Source organism: Myiozetetes cayanensis, unplaced genomic scaffold, assembly GCF_022539395.1.
Source record: "Myiozetetes cayanensis isolate MyiCay16 unplaced genomic scaffold, myiCay2020 scf74, whole genome shotgun sequence".
Taxonomy (NCBI): Eukaryota; Metazoa; Chordata; class Aves; order Passeriformes; family Tyrannidae; genus Myiozetetes; species Myiozetetes cayanensis.
The window spans coordinates 81,082-94,871 of record NW_026088009.1 but is presented as its reverse complement, the minus strand read 5'-3'; the positions used below and the strand labels follow the sequence as shown (position 1 = coordinate 94,871).

Below are 13,790 nucleotides of genomic sequence, written 5' to 3'. Positions count from 1 at the left end.
AATAAAACCAGCATTAGTGAGGCTAATCCCTTCCCCCCCACCCAAAATAACAAAACCCCTCATTTTGACTTTTAGCTTGTCCTACCTTCCTGAAAATTGAAAATTACTCCTTTTGCACTAAAAATAAAACAAGAAATTGTTATTCTATAGTACAGATAAAATAAAATAAAAAAACTAGTGGATGACACATTTTCCTGAGGAAGCAGTCTTAGACCTTTAATGGTACCAATGGAAAGATCTATCTGCCCCAAAAAAGAATTGTTGTTGCAAAATAATGATTGCTTTTATCTGCATATTTAATTTTGAAAAAATGATACATTTTCCAGTTTTAAATACTATTTTAATTTCTTTCAAGTTCATGTGAATTACGTGCATAACACCACTACAACTATTTCTATCATCCTAACACAGGAGTTTGTAAACTCAGAGTAATGGTAGGTAAAACAACCTAGCCAACAAGTTTTCTAAAATCAGATTTCCATGGGAATAGTTCTTGGTGCTTTGACTGCTGTGCAACTTCAACTGATGCAATTTCTTTACAGCTAATTTCTCTTATGGTTCGAAGCTTGGCATCCTTAAAAATAAAATATTATTATTAGGTCTATTCAAAACCAATAAAAAACTAACAAACTTACACCATTAGATGCATTTTTATACACTATGGCTAGATACGCAATTTCACCATCAATTCATTACCAAAAGACACATCTCTCCACAGTTATTATTAAATTTACTACATTTTGCACTCTGATTGTAAAGATTAAGCCTTGAGAGTTTTTCTACTATGTATCAGGAATCTAGTAAACTAAACGTACATTTTTTTTTCAATTCATTGAAAAATAGTCCAACAACCATGCAAGACAGTCCTCAAATAGGAAGAAAAATTAACAGGATAGTAATAATTCTTTAGAATCTGAAACACCCCTCTTCACTTGGTTTCATTTGTTTATATTGTTTTAGAGTAGGAGAGTAAGTGATAATGATATAAGATAACTTCAAAAAAGATTAACACTGTGGAAGAGGGCATGAAGGGAAGACAGAACTATGAAACAATGAGTAGTGTGACTTGAGTAGTATCTTAACCTCCTAGAGAATGATCTCTTCAGCGTTCATAACAGGCAAATTACAAAAACTTTCTAAATCTTAGCAGTCTCTTTAAATGAGCATTTTAGATACGTGCAATGATTTTTTCTCTTTTTATTGACAAAAAAAATCTGTTTTTTCATTTGCAATTTCATTTCCCAATGATTTCAACTAGTAGATTTATCTTCTACAGTAAAAACAAGAGAAAAATTATCCATATACTACATCTTAACAACACTGATTTCATATTTGCACATTTGTTGCCTTAATTTATATTTGACCTTTATTTGAAAACACCATTAATTTCTCCTCAAATCAAACATGCACACAAAGACCAAATGCACAGCAAAAAAAGGAGGATGAATCAAATATCAAATATCAAATTCATCACATATGTGAACTTCAGACCTGTTCATGTCAGATTTTCATTGTGTACCCACTGAACAGTTTCTTTTTCTAAGCTGATGGGTTCAGGATGAGGCAAAATCCCTTTGCTTCTCTTCAGCAAGTTTGCAATTGTAATCAAGAAAGTTTGTCAGCAACTTATTGAGTTACAGTGATTTGGAGTATAAAATTAGAACTTTAATTTTATTTTCCTTAAAAGCATATGCTAAAATCAAGATAATTTGCCATTTAATCAACAGTACTTACTCTACTCTTTCCCATCAATAGAATGGGAGCAGAATTAATTACTCCTCATTCCCAAATAAACCGTCTAGCTATTCCATCACTCTCCTTTCTGTATGCTGTTATCAAATATCTCTAGCTTAGCTGGTCAGAGCATGGTGCTAATAACACCAAGGTCTGTGACTTCGATCCGTGTAGTGGTCACTCACTCGAGATGGGCCCGATGATCCTTGTGGGTCCCTTCCAACTCAGAACAGTCTGTGAATGCTTTGTAAGCAGTCTACTGCCAATTTTGTGAAGCTTGTAACTTCTGCACTAAGAACCTGAGCATTTATCCACATCTAGAACTGGGATTTGTAAAGAGAGACGCAATCATGCCATTAATCCACCAAGACTTTCCAGAAGACTTTGATTTACAGTGTCAACATAAACAAGTGGAAGATTCCACTCATCCTATTCTGAAAACAGCTTTGAAAATAAAGCATTTCCTTGAACCTTAGTATGAAGGGTAGCAATTCTGACAATGACTATTAGTTACATGAGCCATATAACCTGCTAAAAAACTAGCACTGATTCAAGTGACTTTGAAAAGTAGTGACTAACAAAAAAACAGACACTGGTTATATCCACTTTATCTCATGGCCACTGCTTCTCTGGTCACGGCACAGAATCCAGACCCAGTGGGTTTTCTAAAGCACTAAATAAGCAAGTATTTTGAATTTCAAAATTAACAGGTAGCCTTCTTCCAGCATCTTGCAGATATTTGAACTTTTCAAGTCTCATTCAATTCACTGTTCTGACACTGCATGGCTGCCTGTTATAATTAGAAATATATCAGGCAGATAAGTTGTCTCAAAACAACTATTCTGCTGCAATATAATCCTAGCTTTCTGATCCATATAGATCCTTCCTGCTGCTATTTTATAATGTGTACTAAACATTAAACAGAACATGTTGCCCAAAAGAGAGTATGGTCTAAACCTTGCTGCAACTAAATCACACTGAGGAAAAGTGATGATCTACAGAGTATTCTGTCTTGTCCTACAAACAGATGCAGCCATGAAGCTCTAGACAGAAACACACTGTAATAGAAACAAAATACAGCTGCAGTAAAATATAGCTGCAATAAAAGCAGACACACATTTTCAATTCAGAGCTGTAACTTCTCAATGTCTTCTATAAAAAGGCTAGTCAGATTAAACCGAAAGCCACAGATAGTATTGGTTCAACGAATCTCTGAAACCCCATACAGAACAACTTTCATCCAGGTTTTGCTTAAGATTCTACCTTTTTTTCTGTGTCAGAAGCAATAAATTAGACATTCAATCTGACCAGAGATGTACAGTTTCAGTAACACTTTTCTACCAATTTAGAAAGAGGTATTTTATGAAACTGCAGGTGAGCATGATTTAGTATTTATATTTTCAAGAATTTGTAGCTGAATCAATTACAATTAAATGCTGTACCAACACAAAAGATGGTAGTTATGGACCCCTTCCTATCAAATTTATGTCAGAAAGTAAACTGAAAATGAGTAGGGTGGGCAGTTCCAGAGACTACATAACAGCAACATACTTTAAGTTCTCTACAGTCAGAGACAGCCTGGTTAGGACCAGACTGTAAATGTCTGTTTGCATATGCAAACTTAAAAGAGCCCAAAAAAGATTGGATAATTCAGATTTAATTGACGTGTAAATGATGTCCTGGGAAATACAAAACAAGTTATATAATCTTCACATTGGAATGAAGCACCTCCTGGCCTTGCTTAGCACTTTCATTTGTACCTTGCATAAGTTCAAAAAAAGCCCAAGAAAGACAGACCTGAATATGAATAGTATCTAAGCACACACATTATTTAAGGAAAAGAAAGCCCAATGTGATTACAAAGATTCAAAAATTCTTCACATTATTATCATAAAAGGGTTTGGTTGAGAAGGGACCTTAAGATCATCTGTTCCAACTCCCCTGACAAAGGCAGGGACACCTTTCACTAGACCAGGTTGCTCAAAGCCCCATCCAACCTGGCCTTGAACACTTCAAGGGATGAGGCATCCACAACTTCTCTGGGCAATCTGTTCCAGTGTCTCACCACCTCCACAGTAAAGAATTTTCTTCTCATATCTAATCTAAGCCTACTCTCAATTTAAAGCCATCACGCCTTGTCCTATCACTACTTGCCCTTTTAAAAAGTCCCTCTCCAGCTCTTTTGTAGTCTCCTTTAGGTAAAGGAAGGTACTCCAAGGTCTTCCCAGAGTCTTTTCTTCTCTGGGTAGAACAATCCCAACTCTCTCAGCCTTTCCTCGCAGGAGAGGTGTTCCACCCCTCTAAGACTCGTCTGGACTTACTCCAACAGGTCCATGTCCTTCTTGTGCTGAGGACCCCAGAGCTGGATGCAGTACTTCAGGTGGGGTCCCACAAGAGCATGAGGTATTAGCTCAGGCATCCTTTTTCATTAAGATCTATAGACATGATATTCAGAGACCATCACTAAAAAAGGTCTCTCAACTTAACCTTACGTTGTGCCAGGCCAGTTGCAGAGTCCTCTACACAAATTCTTGCTTTCAGCCACCTTTCTCTATAGCTCCCTGCTGGAATTTTCTACAAGGACAACCTGTAGAACTTTTCTTTATGAATTCAGGACTAACAAGCATAATTCTTTAGCAGGTTTATTGTTTTCTGCTCTGACAGCAAAGTGAGAGTGTCTCCCACACTATGCACTCCTTTCCTTTTTAACCAATGTAAATGCAGAAACAGCGTAAGAGGTCTTCAAGGGGTTTGGAATGTGAGTTGTCCTGTTGTCACATACACGGTATCAAATGCCTGTTTGTGGGTTCAAGAACTTTCTTAAAGCAATTCATTGCTGGGACTGCTGTAAAATGAAAGTCTTAATCTATAAAAAGCACTTTGCTCCAGTGTATTGCTCACTTCATTTTTTTTTAATAAAAAATATACCATGAGAGTCTGAAACTAAGGTACCTCTCTAATAACAACATTTTTTAAGAACATTAGTTACAGAGGAATGACCTGCCTTTGTTATATTGTCAGCCTGCCAACTCTCATAGCAAGAGATTAACTATTTCCAGAAGAACTGATTGAGGAAAAGAAAAAACAGCAGTATTACAGGATACACAAACTTCTTTTATGGAACAAAATAATTTGGGCCATAACTTGATTACATAGTCACACAACACCACTTCACAGGTAGTCCACAGGAACATTATTCTAGTTAGATCAAGGCAACTTTTGGGTCAGTTTTCAGATTTGAAAGACTCCAGAAAATGGAACTAACTCTATTTAGGATGACTGTGCAGCTTGTAAACACAGAACTACAGTTTTCAGTAGATCTAGGAGCAGACATTCTCTTTTTATAAAAGCTGACAGGATAAATTCAATGCAGAGATTTCTTAATATTTTAGCATATGGTTCATAGTCATCTGACATTTTGTATTAACTTTGTCATGGTTTAACCCCAGCCAGCAATCCCCACACACTCAATTCCCCACCTCTCCCACTGGAGAGGAGAACTAGGGGAAAAAAAAAAGGTAAAACTGGTTGGTTTATATAAGAACAGTTGAATTATAGAAACAAAATAAAATATAATAATAATGATGACAACAATAAGAGAGAGAGAGAGCGTGCAATAAAACTCAGGAAAAACAAGTGATGCACACTACAGTTGTTCACCACCTGCTGACTGATGCCCAGCCAGTCCCAAAGCAGCTCCCAGCCAACTCCCCCCAGTTTATATACGGGCCGTGGCGTTCTATGGTATGGAATATCCCTTTGGCTAGTTCAGGTCAGTTGTTCCAGCCGTGCTCCCCCTGCCCCAGCTTGCTGTGCACCTCCTCACTGGCAGAGGATGGAAAACTGAAAAGTCCTCGATTTAGAGTAAACACTACCTAGCAACAACTAAAACATCAGCGTGTTATAACATTACTGTCATACTAAGTTCAAAACACAGCACGGCACCAGCTACTAGAAGGAAAATTAACTCTATCACATCTGAAGCCAGGACAAACTTTCATCAAGAACCACTTGAAATTCTCAAATGGATAGTACACTTACCCTCAAACACTGCAAGATATAATTATCAAGATGACAAATGCTCCAGTCTTTGGCATACATAAACTGTATGAGTTAAGGCCCAATAGCACAGCATGCACTCACAGAGTACAGATTTACTGTTGTCAGAAAGAAAGTAAATTATTCTTAATTTCATTACAGTCATAAAACAAGGCTCACTAAAATTCAGAAGCAATAGATAAAAGGTCTTCAGCTCCCTCCAAAAATTCAGTGGTTACTACACTGGTACTAGTTGTAGCACTAAACAAAGTGTTTGTTTAAATATTGCAATAGTTTTGAACCAATCACCGTAGAAATGGTCTAAATAAATTTCAGTTCTTCCCATTTCCTCAACTCCTGTAAATCTTCGACAGAAATATAAATGCTTTTCAACAGCAATTTTGAGCTTGCATGTGAAAGTATGCTTATACTTCTTTATACTTAGATTGGACCAGAGATAAGCAAAAGCTGTTAAATCAAGACAAGAGTGCCCCTCAGTGGCAGTATGATGATATAAAATACAATTATATGATTAAAATAATATTCTGAATATTTATTTTCATCACTCAAGGACAAATGCTCCATTAAATCACCTTCTTTCAAAACTATATCATTACTAAGAATCAGAGGGCTTTGGGTACATACAATTTAATAATGAATGAATTTAAGTATGTACATCATCAGGTAAAAATATTTACTATGAAACAACGGTTGCTAAATATTTATAGCTGAGTGTTTTGTGGATGGGTGTGTGCATATGCTTACACCTTCCTATTATATTTAAAGAAGAGAGACTGAATTTTGCCTAAAGACTTCTGACAACAATTCTGCAGCACTCAAATCACTTATTTTCTCCTGTGTCACGAGCAGCAAGAAAGCATGCAGTAGTTCCCTGAGAACTTCAAAAACTACAGGATCTGAACTGCCTGTAAGACTTGCTGTGTGTACCAGGTTGTACTGATTCACTCAAAGACCAAAGCTATGCCATGCTTTGTACTGTTCACACGCATAGTGCTTTGAAAGCCTATCCTGGAACCTGTCTAGGGTCCTTCCTCCACACTGGTGATTACAGAAGCATACATCAAGAATATTCACTAGTCAGGCTTAGACAAATAGCACCTCACTGCAGCTGATCACTGGGAACAACTGAAGGATACTAAGCAACTTTGTGGCAGAATTGGAATAGAACAAAATTGACAGCTGTTTTACTTTGTATGTTCACTAGTACTCGCTATGTAATCTGGTTATTTCAATTTTCTTGCTGATGTAACAAAAATAGGCACTGAAGCATAGCTACAGTTTAATTTTTTTAGGGCTAAATCAACTCCTCCATCATATTTGACATATATAGCTGCAAAAAAACATAGCCGTGGCTGTCATACACCTGGTGGCAATGAATACACAATTTGTATTAGCAATTATTTTACTTCTGCGCCTGGAAAGATCACGGAACAGATCCTCCTAGAAGCTACGCTAAGGCACATGGAATACAAAGAAGTGATTCAGGCTTCACCAAGGGCAAGTCCTGCCGAACCAACCTAGTGGCTTTCTATGATGGAGCGACTACATCAGTGGACAAGGAAAGCGCAACAATAAATGTCATTTATCTGGACTTCTGTAAAGCCTTTGACACAATCCCCCACAACATCCTTCTCTCTAAATTGAAGCGAGATAAATTTGATGAGTGGACTGTTAGATGGATAAAAAAGTAATTGGATGACTGCATCCAGATGGTAGTGGTCAATGGCTCAAAGTCCCAGTCAACATCAGTGAAAGTGGTGTCCCTCAGGTGCCAGTCTTAGGTAACACCTTCATTAATGACAAAGATGAAGGAACCGAGTGCACCCTCACCAAATTTGCAGATAACACCAAGCTGAGTGTTGTAGCTGACACACCTGAACAATGGGATGCCATCCAGAGGGACCTGGACAAGCTCGAGAAGTGAGTCCATGGGAATCTCATGCAGTTTAACAAGACCAAATGCAAGGTGCTGCACCTGGGTTGGGGCAGCCCTCAGTATCAATACAGGCTGTGGGATGAACAGATGGGGAGCAGCCCTGCTGAGAAGGACTTGGGGGTGCTGGTGGATGAAAGGCTGGACATGAGCTGGCAATGTGAAAGCCAACCCTACCCCGGGCTGCACCCAGCAGGTTGAGACAAGTGATTCTGCCCCTCTACTCTGCTCTGGTGAGACACTACCTGGAGTACTGCAAACATCTATGGGGTCCCCAGAACAGGAAGGACATTGACCTGTTTGAGTGAGTCCAGAGGAGGCCACCAAGATGATTAGAGGGATGAAGCACCTCTCCTACAAGGAAAGGCTGAGAGAATTGAATTTATTCATCCTGGAAAAGAGGTTTCAGGGGGACGTAATTGTGGCCCTCCAGTACCTGAAGGAAGCCTTCAAGAATCATAGAATCAAAGAATATGCTAGGTTGGAAGGGACTCATCAGGATCATAGAGCCCAACTTGCGGCTCTGCACAGGACACCCCAAAAATCACACCATGTGCCCAAGAGTGTTGTCCAAACACTTGCGGAACTCAGACAGGCTTGGTGCTGTGACTATTTCCCTGGGCAGCCTGTTACACCCTTTGGGTGGAAAATCTTTTCCGATATTCAACCTAAACCTACACGACCTCACCTTCATGCCATTCCCTCGGGTCGTGTCACTGGTCATGAGAGAGAAGAGACCAGCACCTGCCCCTCCAATTCCCTTCACAAGGAAGTTTTAGACTGCAATGAGGTCTCCACTCAGCCTCCTCTCCTCCAGGCTGAACAGAACTCAGCTGCTCCTCATATGGCTTCTCCTCCAGACCCTTTGCCATCTTCACTGCCCTCCTTTGGACACTCTCTATTAGCTTAATATCTTTCTTATACTGCAGTGCCCAAAACTGCACACAATATTCAAGGTGAGGCCACCCCAGTGCAGAGCAGAGTGGGACAATCCCCTCCCTTGACCGGCTGGTCATGCTTTGTCTGATGACCCCCAGGACCCAGATGGCCCTGCTGGCTGCCAGGGCACTGCTGACTCAGATTCAGCTTGTCATCGACCAGGACCCCCTTTCTGCAGCACTGCTCTCCAGCTTCTCATTCCCAGCCTATACAGACAATCGGGGTTGGAGTGGGATTTTTTACAAGAGGATGTAGTGAGATGACAAGGGGAAATAGTTTCAAACTGAAAGAGAGTAGGTTAAATTACATATTAGAAAAACTTTTTTACTGTGAAGGTAGTGAGGCACTGGAACAGGTTGTGCAGAGAAGTTATGGATGCCCCATCCCTGGAAGTTTTAAGGTCAGGTTGGATGGAGCTCTGAGCAACCCAGTCTAGTCAAGATGTCCCTGCCTACAGCAAGGGGGATTGAAAATAGAGGATCTTTAAGATCCCTTTCCACCCATACCATTCTATATCATAGGATCACAATCCAATAATTTACTAGCTTCCAAGTACGATGATCAATAGCCCAGGAATCTGAAACCTTCTGAGAGTTTCAGTACATCATGAGAAATTGTCTTAAAGAAAAGCAGTTGTACTTACTAACTGTAACTTTGTCTTTATCCCCCAGCATGACAGTGTTCAGAGATCTCGATGAACAATCCTCTTCTCTTTATGCAAATAACGAAGAGCTAGACAAAGCTTAAAAACAAACAAAAGGGATCTTACAAAGATTCTCAACTACAACCTTAATAAAGGCATGTAAAATTAAATTCATAGCTGATATTAGAGTCTGATAGAATAAGAATTACTTTGTCATTTATTAGCCTAAAAAAACAGTGCTCCTTGGGAACCGAGAGAGGGGTGGGACAGGCTCTTTAGCTGGTGTTCCAGAGGGCTACATAAACATCTCCAGGGAGTGCCAGAAACCTGGAGCAAGGTGAACAGGAGCGGGCAAACAGGGGTGTGGCATGTTAGTTCAAACAGGCAGGGCACAGCCATCTCCTAGGTTGGGGTTTTTTGGTAGTTTTTTGGGGGGTTTTTTTTCCCATATTTCAACTCAAGCCAGTAATGGTTTCTAAAAAAATGAAAGCTGTTGCTACTGTTACCACTAGGAGTGTGTCGACACAGACAGAACCCTCCAAGAAGGATGCAGCCATTCAGGTCTCTGGCTATGCAGAGCGTTTGACCCCAGCAGCAGTGCCAGAGGACATTGGGAGAGGCAACTGTGTGCAATGCAAGCAGGTCAATGATTTGCTCTGCATGGTAGCAAAGCTCAAGGAAGAGGTAGAGAGGCTGAGAAGTATTAGGGAAAGTGAAAGGGAAATAGACTGGTGGAGTCACATCCTTTCGACCCCTAAGGAAGTCCAGCAGGAGACAGTGATGCCCTGCCCCTCTTGCAGTCAAGAGGCAAACCGAGTGGACAGGAGGGAATGGAAACATGTCCCTGTTTGGAGAGGTAAAAGAACACCGTCTCAACCCCCATCACCTCCCCAGGTGCCCTTGAACAACAGATATGAAGACCTAGACTTGGAAAGTGAAGTAGAGATCAGGCAAGAGGAAGATCTGTCTACAGGTTGCACACTGTCTACCAGATGAGTTACAACTACAGCTATGAGGAAAAAAAGGGTAACTGTAGTAGGTGACTCCCTTTTGAGAGGAACTGAGGGCCCTATATGTCGACCAGACCCATCCCACAGGGAGGTTTGCTTCCTTCCCAGAGCCAGGGTGAGGGACATTGGTAAGAGACTTCCTGAGCTAATTCAAACCTCAAATTACTATCCACTGTTGGTAATCCAGGCTGGTAGCGATGATATTAATAGAAGAAGTGCCATGGTAATCAAAAAGGACTTCAAGGCACTGGGTAGATCAGTTCATGGGACAGGTGCACAGGTAGTATTTGCCTCAGTTCCTGTACTTGCTGGAATGAATGAGGAGATGAATGAGGAGAAGAGTAGGAAAGCCTACCTTATCAATAGGTGGCTAAAGGATTGGTGCCACCGTCAAAGTTTTGGGTTTTTTGACCATGGGGCAAACTCCACAGTACCCAGTCTTCTTAAATCAGATGGGCTTTATGTATCTAGGAGGGGCAAAAGGACTGTAGCCCATAAGTTGGCGGGGCTCATCAGGAGGGCTTTAAACTAGGTTTGAAGGGGGAAGGGGTTGAATCCAGGCTTTCCAAAGAGAAGCCCAGGGATGAAAAGCCTGAGTTAAGAGTAAAATCAGCAGTCCAGTTGAAGTGCATGTACTCTAATGCACGCAGCATGGAGGAGCCGGAAGCCATCGTGCAGCAGGAAAGCTATGACGTAGTTGCCATCACAGAAACATAGTGGGATGACTCGCATGACTGGAGTGCTGCCATGGATGGTTACAAGCTCTTCAGAAAGAACAGGCAGGGTAGGAGAGGCGGAGGGGTGGCTCTATATGTTAGAGAGTCCCTTGACTCTGTACAACTTGAGGTCACCAATGATAAGGTTGAGTGCCTGTGGATCAGAATCAGGGGGAAGGCCAACAAGGTTGACATCCTGGTGGGAGTCTGTTATAGACCACCCAACCAGGATGATGAAGGGGATGAATTATTCTACAAGCAGCTGGCAGATGTCTCAAAATCACCAGCCCTTGTTCTTGTGGGCGACTTCAACCTGCCAGATATCTGCTGGGAGCTCAACATGGCAGAGAAGAGGCAGTCTAAGAGATTCCTGGAGCAGATAGAGGTTAATTTCCTGCTCCAGCTGGTAAATGAACCTACCAGGGGTGGGGCCCCACTAGACCTGCTGTTTACAGAGAGGGGCTGGTGGGAGATGTAGTGGTCGGAGGTCATCTGGGCCACAGTGACCATGAAATAATAGAGTTTGCAATACTCAGGGATACAAGGAAGGCCACCAATAAAACCTCCACACTGGACTTCCGGAGGGCAGATTTTAGCCTGTTCAGAAGACTGGTCCAGAGCATACCCTGGGAAAAAACCCTTGAAAACAAGGGGGTACAGTGCTTCAAGAAGGAAGTCTTGAGTGCACAGGAACAGGCTGTACTGGTGTGCCAAAAGGAAGCCGGCGAGGTAGACGACCAGCTTGGTTGAACAGGTAGATTCTGAAGGGAATCAGGGATAAAAAGAGAGCTTACAGACTATGGAAAATAGGGCTGGCTACTCAGGATGAGTTTAGGAGTATAACTAGGTCATGTAGAAAGAAAATTAGAGAGACAAAAGTGCAGTTTGAAGTCAATTTGGCTACTTCTGTTAAGGATAACAAAAAGCGCTTCTATAAATACATTAATAACAAAAGGAGGGGCAAGGAAAACCTCCATTCCTTGTTGGACTTGGAGGGGAACATAGTTAACAGGCATGAGGAGAAGGCTGAGGTACTTAACACCTACTTTACCTCAGTATTCACCAGTAGGACAGGGGGCCCTCAGGAGAACTGGCCTCTGGAGCTGGTAGACAGGGACAGGAAGCCAAACAGCCCCCCTGTATTCCAGGAGGAAATAGTCAGTGACTTACTGAGCCACCTGGATCCACACAAGTCCATGGGACCAGATGGGATCCATCCTAGGGTCATGAGGGAGCTGGGAGAAGAGCTCTCCATTTTCTACCAACAGTCCTGGCTCTATGGAGAGGTCCCAGACGATTGGAAGTTGGCGAATGTCACGATGATCTACAAAAAGGGCTGCAAGGAGGACCCAGGAAACTACAGGCCTGTCAGCCGGACCTCAGTGCCTGGCAAGGTTATGGAGCAGATCATCCTGTGTGCAATCACACAGCACCTACAGGATGGACAAGGGATCAGAGCCAGCCAGGGTGGGGTTAGGAGGAGCAGGTCCGGTCTGACCAACCTGATCTCCTTTTATGATCAGGTGACCCGCCTGGTGGATGAGGGGAAGGCTGTGGATGTGTCTATCTGGACTTCAGCAAAGCCTTTGACACTGTCTCCCATAATATACTCCTGAAAAAGCTGGCAGCCCAGGCTTGGACAGGGACACTCTGTGCTGGGTTAAGAACTGGCTGGAGGGCCGGGCCCAGAGAGTGCTGGTGAACGGGGCTGCCTCCAGCTGGCGGCCGGTCACCAGTGGTGTCCCCCAGGGATCAGTGCTGGGCCCAGTCCTGTTTAATATCTTTATAGATGATTTGGATGAGGGGATTGAGTCCATCATTAGCAAATTTGCAGACGACACCAAGCTGGGAGGGAGAGTCGACCTGCTGGAAGGCAGAAGGGCTCTGCAGAGGGACCTGGATAGGCTGAAGAGTTGGGCCGATTCCAACGGGATGAAGTTCAATGAGGCCAAGTGCCGGGTCCTGCACTTTGGCCACAACAACCCCTGCAGCGCTACAGGCTGGGGACAGAGTGGCTGGAGAGCAGCCAGGTGGAAAGGGATCCGGGGGTGCTGATCGACAGGAGACTGAACATGAGCCAGCAGTGTGCCCAGGTGGTCAAGAAGGCCAATGGCATCCTGGCCTGGATCAGGAACAGTGTGGCCAGCAGGAGCAGGGAAGTGATCCTTCCCCTGTACTCAGTGCCGGTGAGGCCACACCTTGAGTATTGTGTTCAGTTCTGGGCCCCTCAGTTCAGGAAAGACATTGAGGTTCTGGAGCCAAGCAGCTGGCAGATGTCTCAAAATCGCCAACCCTTGTTCTTGTGGGCGACTTCAACCTGCCGGATATCTGCTGGGAACTCAACACAGCATAGAAGAGGCAGTCTAAAAGATTCCTGGAGTGTATAGAGGATAATTTCCTGCTCCACCTGGTAAATGAACCTACCAAGGGTGGGGCCCCACTAGACCTGTTGTTTACAAACAGAGAGGGGCTGGTGGGAGATGTAGTGGTTGGAGGCCGTCTGGGGCACAGTGACCATGAAATAATAGAGTTTGCAATACTCAGGGATACAAGGAAGGCCACCAATAAAACCTCTACACTGGACATCCAGAGGGCAGATTTTGGCCTGTTCAGAAGACTGGTCCAGAGCATACCCTGGGAAAAAACCCTTGAAAACAAGTGGAAGTGGGAGAGGATGGATGTGCTTCAAGAAGGAAGTCTTGAGTGCACAGGAACAGGCTGTACCAGTGTGCCAAAAGGCAAGCCAGAGGGGTAGA

General features: G+C 42.7%; 1 protein-coding gene across 1 annotated transcript in view; it reads right to left on the bottom strand.

Moving 5' to 3' along the window:
- Positions 1-10,989, bottom strand: part of NEK10 (NIMA related kinase 10) — a 75,468-nt gene extending 64,479 nt beyond the window's left edge. Inside the window, 2 exon segments of the mRNA XM_050338960.1 lie at positions 9,309-9,323; positions 10,955-10,989. Of these exon segments, the coding sequence (XP_050194917.1) occupies positions 9,309-9,323; positions 10,955-10,989 (50 nt within the window).
- Positions 10,990-13,790: the final 2,801 nt, after the last annotated feature.